This window comes from Alexandromys fortis, unplaced genomic scaffold (assembly GCF_014885135.2).
Source record: "Alexandromys fortis isolate MF-2015 unplaced genomic scaffold, M_Fortis_MF-2015_v1.1 scaffold_258, whole genome shotgun sequence".
Lineage (NCBI taxonomy): Eukaryota > Metazoa > Chordata > Mammalia > Rodentia > Cricetidae > Alexandromys > Alexandromys fortis.
The window spans coordinates 128,998-143,907 of record NW_026068132.1 but is presented as its reverse complement, the minus strand read 5'-3'; the positions used below and the strand labels follow the sequence as shown (position 1 = coordinate 143,907).

The following is a 14,910-nucleotide window of genomic DNA, read 5'->3' as shown; positions in this document are numbered from 1 at the left end:
TTTTGGTTTTTCGAGACAGGGTTTCTTTGTGGTTTTGGAGCCTGTCCTGGAACTAGCTCTTGTAGACCAGGCTGGTCTCGAACTCACAGAGATCCGCCTGCCTCTGCCTCCCGAGTGCTGGGATTAAAGGCATGCGCCACCACCGCCCAGCTGTTTTTTGTTTTTCGAGAAAGGGTTTTTCTGTGTAGTTTTGGTTGTTCTGAAACTCACTCTGTAGACCAGCTTGGCCTTGAACTCAGAGATCTGTCTGCTTCTGCTTCCCCAGTGTTGGGTGAGATTAAAGGCCTGTGCCACCATTGCCGGCTTTGTTGTTTATTGAGGCAGGCCTCAAACTCACAATCCTCCTGCCCCAGCACTTAGACTTATTTTTTAATTTTACTGATTTATGAGACAGGGTCTCACTACTGTAGCCCTGGCTGGCTGGAATTTACTATGCAGACCGGGCTGGCTACTACATACTGCTAGCTTAGCTTCTGGAAGGAGACCCCTCTATAAACAAGGGACAGCATGCGCTACCCAGGGTGGAACTCAGGGTTCCCTTACTCACCATTTAGGTCCTCATTTTGGACAGTCCAGGGCTCAGCAGAATCAAAGTGGGTGTCCCCTCCGATATTGGGGCCTGGGAAATAGGCATGAGCCAGGAAGCCCCCTTCACCATCAAAGGGTGTACTGTCACCGTGGAAACCCTCAGCAAACAAGATCATGATGTCAGCCTGCTTCTCATGACCCTCTCGGATGTAGGCATAGGGTACTTCACGGAAGCGCAGTGGCGTGGCACTCTCCCATACTCGGAAGGCCTTCCTAATGGCCTCGAATGTGGCATACTCGCCCACCTTGGGGGTGTAATTCTGGATGCTGACACCCAGATGTGAGGGTAGAGAAGGGAAGCGTTAGGATAAATGAGGCAAAGTTCCCTGTGCTCTCCCAGCCCTGGCTGAACTGCCCGGCCACCTTGCTAGTGCATATTCGATGTCTCAGCCCCAAGAACCAAAGTCTTGGGGGTGTCGGCACTAGTGTATCCCCCAGATGGCTGCGCTTCTCTGCAAGGTTAGAGCTCTTTTCCTTCCCACTCCCTAAGAATGGAGGAGACTAGTACAGGCCACCCCTGCCTCTACCTTAGCCAATTAAGAGGGAAGGGTAGTGGATGCGAGAACAATCTCTCGTAGTCGGACTCACCAGAAAGTGATCTCGCTGTGCTGCCATTTGAGGCCCTGAATGGCATAGCGCTTCCTTCGAACATTGGCCTTGATCTCAGTACCAAACTTATCTGGCACACCACAGCGAGGGCGCCTCATGGCCCTGGGGAGGAAACACTGGGGTCAGCATAGTACAAACAATAAAAAAAGCACCGGGTGGTGGTGGTGCACACCTTTAACCCCAGCACTCAGGAGGCAGGGGCAGGAGGATCTCTGCAAGTTCAAAGCCAGTTTGGTCTACAGAGTGAGTTCCGGGACAGTCTCCAAAGCTACAGAGAAACTCTGTCTCGAAAGACCAAACCAAACAAGCAAACAAATAAACAAGTGAGTCTTCAAGGGGAGAGAGTGGAGTGCCACAGTTGACCCAGGGTCCTGGCCTCTGCCCCCAGGTCAGCATTGGATGAGGCCTTGTATATGCCGGTGTAGAGAAAGGCCAGGTAATGATACCAATGGGAGAGGGTTGGGACACTGGCACAGGGGCAGGTTCAAGTGGCAGCACTTCTGGTATTCGGTGTACTCAGTGGACATTAGGAACTTACTTCAAGGTGTCCAAATCAGCCTTGCCTGTCACTTGCAAACCATAAAACCTTTGCATGGCGGCAATGGCAGCTGAGAGTGACTGGGGGGAGCGTTGAGTGTGGGTACGCAGGTCCCCTGGAGGTAGGTAGCCATACTGCTGCAGCCAGGCCTGTAGGGAGAGGGATATGGCTTAGAGAACTTTCCACATGGTCCAGGGGGCCCACCTGCCTCTCCACAGTGCCTGGCAGATGTCCTTGGCTCAACGAGAAATATGATGGGCTCCCATTCTGGTTCTGCCAGGAACTTTCAGGCTAACGGCTGACTTATATTGATCTAGATCCCAGTGTGCCTGTCCCCAAGGGTGATGGGGAGCAGACAGCTGTATGGTTGGAGAGCCATTGGTCCTGACTGGTTGTAGTACTCTAGTAATTGAGAGCATTAGTGGACTGAGAGAGTCTTAGGATGTTTTTGGTTGGTGCTTACATGCATGTGGAGATCAAAGGTCAAGCTCTGGTGTATTCCTTGGGAGCTGTCCACCTTGTTTTTTTTTTAGGCAGGGTCTCTCATTGGAATCTGTGGCTCACTTATTAGGCCAGGCTAGCCGGCCAGCAAGCCTCAGGGAATTGCCTGCCTCTGCCTCCCCGGCGCTGAGATTACAAGTATGTGCCATCTTATCTGGTGTTTGCCATGGGTGCTAGGGTTTAAATTCAGGCCCTTAAGCTTGATGCAAGCATTTTACTAAGCCATGCCCACGCTCCAGAATGTCTTCTTAGAGCTGGCATTTTCTCCAGCACTTTTCTCCTCTCAGTCCTTGCAAAGATGGCATGTCCCATTGGAAAGTGAGTTATGTCCACGATAGGTAGAATGGTGGAGTCGAACAGGGTGAGGGGGTTCCTGCAACAGAGGTACCACACTTCTAGGGCCCTCAGCAGGAAAGGAGCCAGGGTTGAGACTGGATGCTGACGGGGAAGCTGGGCTCTTTGGAGGTGGTAGCTAGTCAGTCAGGACCCCAAATAAATACTCTATGACCTAGCGATCTAGCCTTGGAAAGTCAAAGAAGCCATGCTGTGTATGGACTATGAAGATGCTTAGATTCTTCTGTAGGGAGCCATGATCCAGATAGAGCTGGGCCTACTCCAGTTTTACCTTATTTAAGGAGTTCAGAGGGGGGCTTCAAGTTGCCTAGAATGGGCATTTGGAGGGCAAAGGGCACAGGTGCCTTGGGTCCTGCATCTCCTACCCGTGGTCATTAGGATGGATTTATCTCCACATGATGCTTCCCCATCAGGGCTAGGCATGGGTGGTGGAGCAATGCTCTTGTGTGGGGTCTGGGGGTGATTCAGGAGCAGCTGACTTAGGACCTGAGCCCAACAGGGGCAGGAATTGCAACACAGTTCCAGGAAGTGATTCCCCTCAAGGCTGATGGAGTTAGGGCCTGAGTTGTAAACAACCCAGCCTTTCCCTCTGCCAATCAGCCTGGCCAAACTTCCCTAGCATCACCTGTTAACCAAAACCCTTCCAAAGGGCTCAGGAGTTTTTAACCCCTTGTATGTCAGAGGGCCCTAGCAAGGTGGGTAAATCCAGAGCTGTTCCCTCATATCTGAAGGCTTGCCCTGACCTGTGCCAAGTATGCAGGAAACTCCCTTTGCACCTAGTCTCACCTGTAGACTCTGACCCCTGCTAGGGTAACAGCTGCTACAGGGCTTACGGGAGGATGGGAGTGGCCTGCTCCCTCCCCCCATAGCTGGAAGTCAGGAGGAGTGGAGGGTTTTTTAGCCAAATAGAAGGAATGCTCCTACAGGAGAATGGAGAAACGGTGGGAGAAAGAGCACAGTCAGGAGCTCTGGGTAAACCCCTCTCCTCTGGGCCTTTCAAGAGATAGGCAGGTCTAAATAAGCACACTCATAAACCCTGCCCTGTACCCTGTGGAGAAAAGTGGATGCTTTGTTAGGAAAAGGACTCCCCGGAAGAGTATCACAAAGCCAGAAAAGAAAAGCGTCCCCATCATTTTCTTCCTTTCCCAGACTGGGCAAGTTTCTTTCTCCATCTCACAGAGCCAGGCTCTGAGCGAAGCAAGAACCACAGACTATGAGCCTGGAACCACAGGAGAGGACTCTGGTGTCTGCGGCTGAGTGGGGGAAGGGTGAAGCCCTAGACACACTGTTCTGGAGTTAGTGTGGAGCTATGGAGGCCTGGTGGAAGGGCCGACCTAGCTGCCCGAGGCCAGCTTGGCCTGGAGAAGGAACAACTATCTTGGGTGGCAGAATCTAGTTGGCTGGCATTGTCTTGATCAGTAAGTGCAGGGTATTCCCTATGAGAAAGTCAAGGAACACCTCCCACTGTAGGAGGCCAAGAGGGTGGGGGCTCTCCAGCTCCACATCAAACCTTGGATCCTGGCCTCTTCTGGGGCTGCCCCGCCCTCCCTCAGCTTCCCACCCGACTGTGTTCCAGAAGCAAATGGTGGTTCTGGCTCTGGGACGACCATGACCCACTTAAAGTGGAGCCAAGGCTGCCGCCCCTCCCCTACGGGACCTAGTGGAAGCTGGGGAGGAGAGAAAGAAGTTGGCAGTGGGCAGTCTTCCAGGGGTTCCTTTTGTTAGGCACTCTCTTTGGGGGCAAGATGGGAGCTTCAGGCCTGGGAAAGTCACCTCCTCTATGACAAATGGGTTTGGTCTCCAATCTCAGAGAGGATTTTACTCTTTCTAGTCTCTATGCACAGTGTGGCCCCACTTCTAGGGTCACACTTGTCCCTTCAGCCCCAGGTCTCTTCAGGGGCACAGGCAATGTGTGCCCCGTGTGCCCCAGAGACATCACCTCAGAGGGTGTGATCCGGCCTGGGCCTGGGACTAGAGGGAATCAAATCAGACCATATCCTGCCTTTTGGGCCCTTCCCTGCCCTTCCCTACCACACCCAGGTCCTCACCAGGATGAGTGGGTTGGATGGCCCAAAATAAGAAGCTGATTAAATCCATCTCCCACCTTCACCCCAAAATAAGAGAGGGAGGGAAAACTTCCTCAGACTACTCCCACGCTGCTTCCTTCAGACCGGGGTGGGCTACGGTCATGGAAGGGTTGGGGGTGAGGGTGGGGGCGCCCAAGCAAGTCGGGACGCTTGAGGGTGACCCAGGCCCGCCCTCAAGTCGCTCGCCGAGCAACTCCACCCCCACCCCCCAACTCTCTCAGCAATCAACTCAGAAAAACAATTAGCAACAAAAAGCCCACCCCCTCCCCCGGCGCCGGTTAGGGCGAGGACGCGGGGAGGTGGTGGCCAGGCTGAGCCCCGCGGCTCACAAGAAGAGCTTTGTGTGCGCAGAAGTTCTGCCCGTCGCGATCCTCGACGCCAGGGCCCGAGGCCCTCACCGAGGGCGGTCCTGGGAGGCGGGTAGCGATCGGCCGCCCCCCGACGCCCCACTTGGTACAGATGCGCCCGTGTAGGGCCGCGGGCACCTGAGCGCAGCCAAACTGGGGGAACAACTCGCGTATGACACCGGCCCGGACGGCGCGGGGTTGGAGCAGAGTCCAGTGTTTGTGAAGCTCCTGCCTGGCCAGAGTGCACAGAACACGGGAGAGCGAGGTCCGGGCCCCGCTGCAAAGTTCTTCCAGGGAAGGGAGGAATGGGAAAGAGGCGGCGGCGGCGGAGGAGTTTGGCTGGAGGCAGGCAAAAAGTTGGATCGACTTGCAAGTTTGCAGATAAGGAGGGAAAAGAAAGGCCGGAGCAGCAGAGTGTAACCCCCCGCCGCCAGCGGGAGGTTCTCAGCGGGGGCTGTCCCCTTGGAGACCCCCGGACTCGCCTACCCGGCGGACGCAACCCCGGGAAGGGCGGGAGGAGCTCACTTACTTCGGGGCTAAAGTTGCTGCCTTGGGCCCAGCCGAGGGAGGCGAGTGCGGTGCCGAGCGTGAGCAGGGGGAGCAGGAGGCTGCGGGAGGGTCGAGGGGCGGGAGACATGGTCCCTGGCGTCGGGGCGCCAGGCGGTGCGGGGGGCTCCGCGGCGGGGCCCACGCCCTGGGGTCGCGCCGCCGCTCTCTTTGGGCGCCTTTGTCTTCGGAAGGCACGGAATTTGGATTCCTAGAGGGCAGCCGGCTTGGAGGTGAGGGGATTGCTCCTGAAAGTGCCCGTTTGCTCTTCTCTTTTCCGTTTTTTGATCTTTCTTCTGCTTAGTCGGCGAACTGAGTTGGAAGCCTTCTCTGCTCACTCCTTTGGTCCCTCCCTTCTCCCAAAGCCTCTCCTCCGCCCCCGCCCCAATGCCCTCCTTTCCTGGTGGGGACGTGGTTGTTTCAGCCTGAATCCAATTACAGCCAAGAGCGGGGGGGGGGGGGGGGGTTGTCTTTCTGTGGTGCAGGCTGCCATCTGCAGGGGTTGAGGCCACAGCTGACAACTAACTAGGAGACTGGGTGTCCCAGGGGACGGATGCGGAAGACTTTCTCTTCCTAAGCATTTTTTGGGTGGCCCGATTCCCGTAGTATTCAGCATGTCTCACTTCAAGAGTGTTAAGTGTTGGGAGGTCTGATGGTTAGGGAAGGTGGTGACATGACGTTTTCAATGCCTCGCGAGGAAGGGGCATTTATTAACAAGGGGTGTGTGTGCTGAGACCTGTGGATAGCCTCCTTCTGCCCCAAACTTACACTGTGACAGAAGCCATTACCAAACAACAATCACAATTACTTTAAATTTTGGGGCCCACTGCTTTATTAATGGCTTTTGCAATCTAGCTGTTCCATTGTGAACTGCAGGGGCTAGTAGGAAAAGGGTTCAAGGTTGGGGAAAGCCAAATGGAAGTCTGATTAAAATTGTTGGAAGAGCCGGGCGGTGGTGGCGCACGCCTTTAATCCCAGCACTCGGGAGGCAGAAGCAGGCGGATCTCTGTGAGTTCGAGACCAGCCTGGTCTACAGAGCTAGTTCCAGGACAGGCTCCAAAGCCACAGAGAAACCCTGTCTCGAAAAACCAAACCAAACAAACAAACAAAATTGTTGGAAGAGGAAGAAATGGGAGTTAGGATTCTGGAGTTTTGTTCCATCTTTACACTGGAGACCGTTCCTTAGAGTACAGCTTCCGTGCTGGTGGGCTGGGAAAACAAAAGGAGAGGTATGCAGGGGAGGGGAGGACAGGCTGAAGCTGGCAGTAAGAAAGGCAGATAGATAAGAGGTTGAGAATTAGATCTGGAAAAACACCAAGCAGTGGGACAGAGGCAGGAAAAGAGTGGGAGACAGAAAACTCGACCATCAGCGAAATGTAAGCTCCAAGAATTGCGTTTGGTCAGCGAGAGGAAGGAGGTAGTGGGGAGAGGAAGGGAGGGAAGGCAATAGAGGGAAGCAGCAGAGCAGAGGGTAGAAACCAGGCCAGGTGGGAAGCTCCTGAAATCCACAACTACCGACCGCGGTTATGGTGGGAAGATGCAAGCCCAGCATCCAGTACTGGCGGGGAACAAAAGTCCTTGCCTTCAGAATCTGGGAGAGGGCTCATGATCAGTGAAACTAAGGGCTGCCAGGTCACTGGCAGTTTCCAGGAGGTGCACAGTGGGTATTAGTGCCACAGGGGCATTGTTAGGGGTGAGGAAATACAGAACCCACTTCAACCAACCTCTGGAATTCAGTCAGAACAGAACTCCTTCAGCAGAAGACTAAATATACAAGTTCAATTCTTCCTAGGTCAGCTTTCCAGAGTGGGTGCCTCCTGGACCGTGTATCTGGACACGAGTTGATGGTTAAGAAAGAGACTTCTGCCAGGTATGGTGGCATGTGATTTAAACCCACAGCTTGGTGTCCATGGCCAGTTTCAGACCAGCTGGAGTTATAGGCAGACCCTATCTCAAAAAGAAAAAAATGACCTCCGATGGGAAGCCCGTCTTTCTTTTTTAAAAATCTACAGCAAATTTCCTCTTTATTTTTATTCTATGTGCATTGGTGTTTTGCCAGGGCTGTCAGGAAGTTACAGACAGTTGTGAGCTGCCATGTGGGTGCTAGCAACTGAACCTGGGACCTCTGGAAGAGCAGTCACTGCTCTTAACTGATGAGCCATCTCTTCAGCCCCTGGGAAGCCCTTTTCATCAAAACATTTACTGAATGCCAACTGCACACAAATGAGCTGTTTATGGGCTAAGCTGTGACTCGAGGACCTGGATAAAACCAGGAAAACTGGTACTGCCCCCTTTTCTTCCTTCACAGAGCAGCCACTGCTCTTTAGATGGGTTGGCCCCATGGCAAGCATGGCAGAGATTAAAATCCCAGAGCAACAAAGCTAAGTGGTAGGGTGGTGGTGTCCTTAATTTCCACAGGGCTCTGGGTTTGTTTCTACAGCAGGGGCAAAATAATAGCCCCAGAGCAAGATCTGGCTGAACTGGAATGGAGCGCTGACTAAGGGCACTGGGCCAAGCCTCACAGGCAGTGATTTTAAAGTTCCTCTTGGTGCCTGAGGTCTTTTACTGTCAATACAAATGGCGGGAAAAATGACATCATTCTCATGGGATAAAGTATTTGGTGACAGAAAAGAAAGGCAGAGAGTCTGGGAAAGTGTGAATGGAGTTGTTTTTTATTGACGTGGAAGTGGACTTCTCAGTGAAATCCCCTTGGGTTTAAGACCATGTTCCTGCTTCCTTTCTTCCTCCAACTTCTGCTGCCTGAGCTTCCATGCCTGTAATCCAGCATCCATTTCCTGTGTCAGCAGTACAACTCGTCTCTGAAACGGCAGGAAAAGAATAAATAACACCTGGGGCTCAAGCGGACCGGACCGTTGAGCAGATATTCTTTCTCTCCAGAAGTCAAAGGATTTCAGCTGAATACTGATGCTGTTGACTGGCATCAGACCAGCATGTGCTTGACAGAAGGGAGCTAACAATGTGAAGGGAAGGTCTGATACTGGTTTCTGCCACAAGCCCCCTACTCCAGCCATCCCTTCTCACAGTGCCATTAAAACATTTGGCTTGGGCAGGTAGGGTGGTCCATCCTTTGATCCTAGCACTAGGGAGGCAAAGGCAGGCCCATCTCTTGTGAATTTGCGGCCAGCCTGGTCTATATATCATGCCTAAATGAATGAATAAATAAATAAGTTATCGGTTGTCAGGACTGGAGACGAGGCTGCTGGTGGTACACTTGGCTAGCACCCAGGAAGCCCTGGGTTTGCTCCCAAATACCGCCAAACAGCAGCACAGGCACAACACAATCTAGAACAAATTATAATAACCGAGATGGCTCAGTGGTCAAGAATACTTTCTGCTTTTACATGGGACCCAGATTCAACTCCCAGCACCCACATGGCAGCTCCCAACCATCTGTAATTTCCGTTTCAGGGGATCTGAGGGATCTGACACCGTCCTCTGACCTCTATAGGCACCAGACACACATGTGGTAAACACACATTCATAGAGGCAAAACACATACATATAAAAGTCAATCTTAAGAAAACAAGGAGAAATGATGATCTAAATTTCCCTCCTCCAATTAGAAACAACGCAGGCCTTGCTGGAGTTCCAGCTACTCACTGCAAGCTTCTCCCTTTGAGCTTTTCTTCGAAGTTGGCCTTTCATTGGGGGAGCAGGACGGCCATCTACAGAGAGAGGAGAGAAAAAGGCAAGTGGTAAATGTGGTCGGGCCATCTTCTCCAAATACTATGATGTGACAGGAATTATTATGATAGGGAAATACTAGCTCCCCTCTTTCAGTTCACACCCGCCAGGGCGGGGGTGGGGGCTAGCATGTAAGGCCCAGGTTCAAGTCCCAGCACTGCCCATCAAAAATAATACTGAAGAGGAAACCAGTTCACAACTACTCTAGCTTAGTTTTGTAAAATTTATCTAGCATCTTCAGTGGTGAGGTACAACAGTCATGAAAATGAGTTCCAAGGCACGTTCCTATTATTTAATTTAGTCATGTGATTAGCATGGAATTAGGGTCATCTGCAATGCCGAATTCACTGTTTTTTGAATTTTTGAGACATGGTTTCTCTGTAGCTTTGGAGCCTGTCCTGGAACTTGCTTTGTAGACTAGGCTGGCCTCGAACTCACAAAACCCCGGCTGCCTCTGCCTCCAGAGTGTTGGGATTAAAGGCGTGCGCTACCACCATCTGGCTCACTTTTGATGTAAGGTCTCACTAGACAGCCAAGGCTGTTTCCTAGTTCTCAATCCTTCTGCTTCTGCCTTCTGATTACAGGCATGTGTCATTACTCTTTCCTCATTTTATGTTTAAAAAAAAGTTTTATTTTTATGTGAATGAGTGTTTTGCTTGCACCCTGTGGGTGCCTGGTGCAAGTGGAAGTGAGAGAGATTGACACCAGATTTCCTGGAACTGGAGTTACAAAGAGTTGTGAGCCACCATGTGGGGGTTAGGAATAGAACCCCAGTTCCTCTTGAAGAACAGTCAGTGCCTCTGAGGCATCTTTTCCAGCTCATAACTTTTTTTTTTTTTTTTTTTGAAAAAAGAGAAAAGCCTTCTGGATTGAGTCTGCCATCTTCAGTCTGGTAGGGATCTTCGGCGTTCCTTTCAGCAGCTTTCCAAATAATTCCTTGTGTATGTGGAGTCAAATTCTAAAAATGCATTTACCACACATGCCCCCTTCTGAAAAGATAAAAGCCACACACCCTTCCAGCCCCAGGCCAGCCTAAATTGGAATTATATCTATAAGTCATGATCCCCTACTCCCCTTCCTTAGCCAACTATTTCTTTCTTTATTTATTTATACACGGGATCTTACTCTGTAGTTCAGGATAATCTGGGACACACTCAGAAGCACATACTTGCATTGACCTCACAGTGATCCCTCTGCCTCAGCTCCCAAAAGCTAAGATTTCAGGTGTGAGCTGCCACACCCAGCTCTGTAGTCAGACAAAATTAGAGTTCCTTTCTTCAAACTCTTGCCTAAGTAAAAGGTTCAATATTTTCCCAGACACGCCCCCAATCCCTACCGGGGTTGGTCTCCTGGAGGAAAAGGAAAAAAAAAAAAAAACTGACATCAAGGCTCACCGGCGAAAGACCAGTCAGGAAGCTCCGTGAGGGGCCCATAGCCGGAAGGGTTGGCAGCCAGTCCCTGTCTGGGTGGGGAAACACAGTAGGTGAGGGCTCGGCTGGCTTCCAGGTCCCGCCGCGCCCCCGCCCGGCACTCACTGAAGTCGCCACTGGCCGCCGGCCCGAGCCGCTGCGCTGCAGTGCAACCTCCGGACACCTACTGCAAGAGCCGGGAGTTAGAGGGCAGCCCGACCCCGGGATCCCGGGTCCCCAACCCCACAGTCACTCACTGGACAGCCAAGACCCCAACGCAGCCATGCCGTGGCAAAGGGACCGGAAGTGGGCGTGGCCCCGATGGCCACGCGCGACGCTGCGGGGCAAACCGGAAGCCGACATCTTGAATGTGGTTTTCATTCGCGGGTCCCGCCATCTTGGCTCAGCGTACGGAAGTCAGGGCCAGCTGCGGGCTGGGCGTTTTGGGCAGGAGGATCTATCCCGCGCGTGCATCCAGGCTTCAGAATTTTGGGATAATTCGAAGAGTAGCCTCCAGCGAACCTCTTTGTGCAGCACTCTGCATGGTTTTTTTTTTTTCTCTGCATGGTTTTTAACACTGGTTTTCGGATCAAGACATGATCAAGTATAGAACGAACCAGAACAACCAAACCGAAGTAGTGAGAGCGATGGGTCTAGAGAAAACAAATGGTCACAGACGTGGCTAATACTACAGCCGAGTGCTGGGAAGGAAAAGTGCATGTTATTTGTGAGAACATTCATGGAAATAGGACTCAGGACACCGTTAGGAAGTTGTACTGGTGCAATTTTTTTTTTTTTTTTTTTGAGAGTTAACCTATGTAGCTCTGTCTGTCTTGGAACTTAGTGTGTAGACCTGGCATTGAACTCTGCCTCCAGGATGCTGGGATATAAGGCGGCAGCTCTGGTCCACCCCCCCCCCCACACACACACACACACATCGCGAGACAGATTTCTCTGTGTACCTCCGACTGCCCTGGAACTAGCTGTGTAGACCTGCCTCTCTCTCCTGAGTGCAGGGGGATTAAGGGGAATTAAGGGCATGTGCTACCAACGTCTGTCTCTGATTCCTGCTTTTTCCTGTTTTTTTTTTGTTTGTTTGTTTGTTTTGTTTTTCGAGACAGGGTTTCGCTGTGGTTTTGGAGCCTATCCTGGAACTAGCTCTTGTAGACCAGGCTGGTCTCGAACTCACAGAGATCCGCCTGCCTCTGCCTCCCGAGTGCTGGGATTAAAGGCGTGCGCCACCACCGCCGGGCTTTTTCCTGTTTTTTATTTTTATTTTTTATTTTAGAGACAGGGTTTCTCTGTGTAGTTTTGGAGCTTGTCCTGGAACTCGCTCTGTAGTCCAGGCCGGCTTTGAACTCACAGAGATCTGCCTGCTTTTGCCTTCTGAGTGCTGGAATTAAAAGCTTGTGCCACCATCGCCCAGCTTCTGAGTCCTCTTTTTAAAAGCGTCCAACATACATTCTCATGAGTTAAGTATACTTTGAGTGGGCCAGACCTGAAAACTGAGCTCTGAAGTGCTCCAAAATCTAGGAAAATTCCACACCTGGTGTCATGAAGAAACTTTAGTCCAAAACCAGGTGTACTAAGGGCTGGTAATGGTGCTGGTGGTGGAGTACTTGCCTAGCGTGCTTAGACTTTGGGTCCATCTCCCGCATACACAAAAATAACATGGCCTGGCCGTAACTGGGCAATGGTGGCTAACGCCTTGAGTTCAAGACCAGCCTGAGGTCTACAAAGTGCGTTCAAGGACAGCCAGGGCTGTTACACGGAGAAACCCCTTCTTGAAAAACCAAAAGCTTGGCAGTTTAAAACAAGGGCCTTGGGCCTGGAGAGATGGCTCAGTGGTTAGGGGCACTGGCTGCTCATCCAGAGGACTTGGGTTTCATTCTTAGCACCAACATGGTAGCTCACAGCTGTCTGTAACCTCAAGATCTGACACCCTCCCACAGACATACATGCAGGGGAAAGGCCAATGCACATAAAAAACAAAAACCCAAAGGCCTTCTGGCCTTTTTTCCTGCTCATAGGCCTCCTGCTGATGGACTGGTTCCATCAATTCAAGGCTAGATAAGGACACATTACAAAGCAGCTGTGGGTCAATCATCCATCCTGTCTTCAAACTGACCAACCCTAAATTAGGGGAGGAAAATTCTTCAGAGAATTAAAAAACAAAACAAAAACCCAGACCTGGAGAAGACACTGGGTTTTTGTCTTTCTGAGTCCCCCCATTCTCCTTTGCATAGGGCCTTTTCCCTCTGTGTGTCTGACTCATCTGTTTCTTCACTCTAATAAAAGCCCATCTTCAACTGCTGATTCTGTCTGCTCCTATTTATTATGGTTGAGATGTCTCTGCTCCTACTGTAATGGAAAAATTAAAAATGCTGCAGGATCCCCGGTGGCGGCAGGTAGCAGAAATGCTGTAGGTCCCCAAGCAGTGGTAGTGGGGCCATGTGGTGGCAGGCAGCAGGCCCTGAGAGCAGCCAGTCCCAGGCAGAGATGGCTGCCAGTCCCTGAGCGGTGGCTGGTCCCAGGCAGGGAGACACATGGCAGGTGGGCAAGAGACAGAGACATGGATAGGTACGCCATGCAGAGTGAGGTTGGATATTTATTCAGGGGGTTATGGAGGGGCAAGAGAGAAGGGGAGGAGAGCAGAGAGAGAAGAGAGAGACTGAAGCGGGGGAAGGGAAGAAGTGGAGAGAGGGGAAGACAGAAAAAAAGAGAGAGCTCAGGCCAGAAGCTGAAGATCAGCCTGCCTCAGCAGATGGGGGAGGGAGTGGGCATGGATTGTCTCTTAAAGAGACAGAACAATCATTACATCTACCTGTTGCATTTGAGATTTTTCTGAGTTTTCAGAGTGTTAATTCCTTAACTGGCAATGGAAATGAAACTGATTAAGATCCCTTGATGCCTAGCCAGGACACGCCTTTATTCCCAGCATTTGGGAGACAGAGGTAGGAGGATGAATTTGAAGCCAGCCTGGTTTACAGAGCAAGTTCCAGGACAGCCAGGAATACACTGAGAAACCCTGTCTTTAAATGCCAAAACCGGGATCTGGTGATATGGTCCAGGGGTTAAGAGCACTGGCTGCTTTTCTACAGGTCCTGAGTTCAATTCCCTGCAACTACATGGTAGCTCACAGCCATCTGTAATGGGATCTGATCCCCTCTTCTGGCTGCAAGTATACATGGCAGAAAACTTACACATTAAAAAAAAAAAGACTCCTACCACCACGCACGCCTTTAATCCCAGCACTAGGGAGGCAGAGGCAGGTGGATCTCTGTGAGTTCAAGGCCAGCCTAGTCTACAAGAGCTAGTTCCAGGACAGGAACCAAAAAGCTACGGAGAAACCCTGTCTCGAAAAATCCAAAAAAAAAAAAGAAAAAAGAAAAAAGACTCCTAGATGTTAACAATACCAAGCATTTCAAATACAGGATACTAAACCTTTAAAGCTAGCTCTGCCTTACCTGTCCACCACCGCTTTTGAGATGGGGTCTTGCTATGCAGCTCTGGATGACACAGTACCTGCTAGGTAGCCCTGGCTGTCCTCAATGTTTCAATATCACCCCTCAGAACACTGGGATTAAAGGTTTTGAATTACCGTACCTGGTTTTGCTTATTTTCCTTTGATATTTATTTCAGCCTTTGAAGGAGTCATTTTCCCTTCTTTTCCCCTCTCTTTCTTTCTTTTTCTTTCTCTCCCTCCTTCCTTGCCTCTCCCACTTCCATTTTGAGAGCCATGCTATGTAACCCAGGCTGGTTTAGAACTCCTGAGCTCAGGGTGATTGTGTAAGTCAAAGTCCTTTATGGTAAAGCTACAAATGTACCCATTAGTGGGTTACAGTTACAAACACGTGCTGACAAGGACAAGAACATGAGAGAGTGGTATAACGGCTTATCTTCAAGCTTCCGTTTCCTTCTGTAAGACTGGGAGTTTTTTCTTTTAATATTTACTTATTTATTTATTTTGATTTTTCTAGACAGGGTTTCTCTGTAGCTTTAGAGCCTGTCCTGGAACTAGCTCTTTTAGACCAGGCTGGCCTCGAACTCACAGAGATCTGCCTGCCTCTGCCTCCTGAGTGCTGGGATTAAAGGTGTGTGCCACACTGCCTGGCTGACTGGGAGGTTTTTATACTGGAGATGTTTCTTTTTTTTTTTCTTTTTTTTTTTGGTTTTTCGAGACAGGGTTTCTCTGTGGTTTTGGAGCCTGTCCTGGAACTAGCTCT

General features: G+C 50.9%; 2 protein-coding genes across 5 annotated transcripts in view; both read right to left on the bottom strand.

The window, feature by feature from the left end:
- Window positions 1–5,920, bottom strand: part of Mmp14 (matrix metallopeptidase 14) — an 11,077-nt gene extending 5,157 nt beyond the window's left edge. The window contains exons 1-4 of the mRNA XM_050126211.1: window positions 5,554–5,920; window positions 1,736–1,884; window positions 1,177–1,299; window positions 548–855 (exon numbers count right to left, since the gene is read on the bottom strand). Of these exons, the coding sequence (XP_049982168.1) occupies window positions 548–855; window positions 1,177–1,299; window positions 1,736–1,884; window positions 5,554–5,661 (688 nt within the window). The 5' untranslated portion in view covers window positions 5,662–5,920. The remainder of the gene's footprint in view (window positions 1–547; window positions 856–1,176; window positions 1,300–1,735; window positions 1,885–5,553) is intronic.
- A 2,301-nt stretch (window positions 5,921–8,221) lies between these two features.
- Mrpl52 (mitochondrial ribosomal protein L52) lies at window positions 8,222–11,086 on the bottom strand. 4 transcript variants are annotated; one of them, XM_050126234.1, is made up of 5 exons: window positions 10,942–11,076; window positions 10,811–10,871; window positions 10,670–10,737; window positions 9,192–9,256; window positions 8,222–8,389 (listed from the first exon to the last, which is right to left on the bottom strand). In XM_050126234.1, the coding sequence occupies exons 1-5, from the start codon at window positions 11,063–11,065 to the stop codon at window positions 8,243–8,245; spliced, it is 465 nt and encodes a 154-aa protein (XP_049982191.1). In that variant the 5' UTR covers window positions 11,066–11,076; the 3' UTR covers window positions 8,222–8,242. The 4 variants fall into 4 exon arrangements, with proteins under 4 accessions (XP_049982191.1, XP_049982192.1, XP_049982193.1 ...); XM_050126235.1 differs by having other exon boundaries at window positions 10,811–10,868; window positions 10,942–11,024; XM_050126236.1 differs by having other exon boundaries at window positions 8,286–8,389; window positions 9,185–9,256; window positions 10,811–10,868; window positions 10,942–11,055.
- Between the last annotated feature and the right edge of the window lie 3,824 nt (window positions 11,087–14,910).

Coding starts and splice junctions, on each gene's coding strand:
- Mrpl52 (XM_050126234.1), bottom strand. CDS start 11,065: ATGAAAACCACATTCAAGATGTCGGCTTCCGGTTTGCCCCGCAGCGTC. Junction 10,738..10,810: donor GGCGGCCAGTGGCGACTTCA/GTGAGTGCCGGG, acceptor TTCCCCACCCAG/ACAGGGACTGGCTGCCAACC. Junction 9,257..10,669: donor TCCTGACTGGTCTTTCGCCG/GTGAGCCTTGAT, acceptor CTCTCTCTGTAG/ATGGCCGTCCTGCTCCCCCA.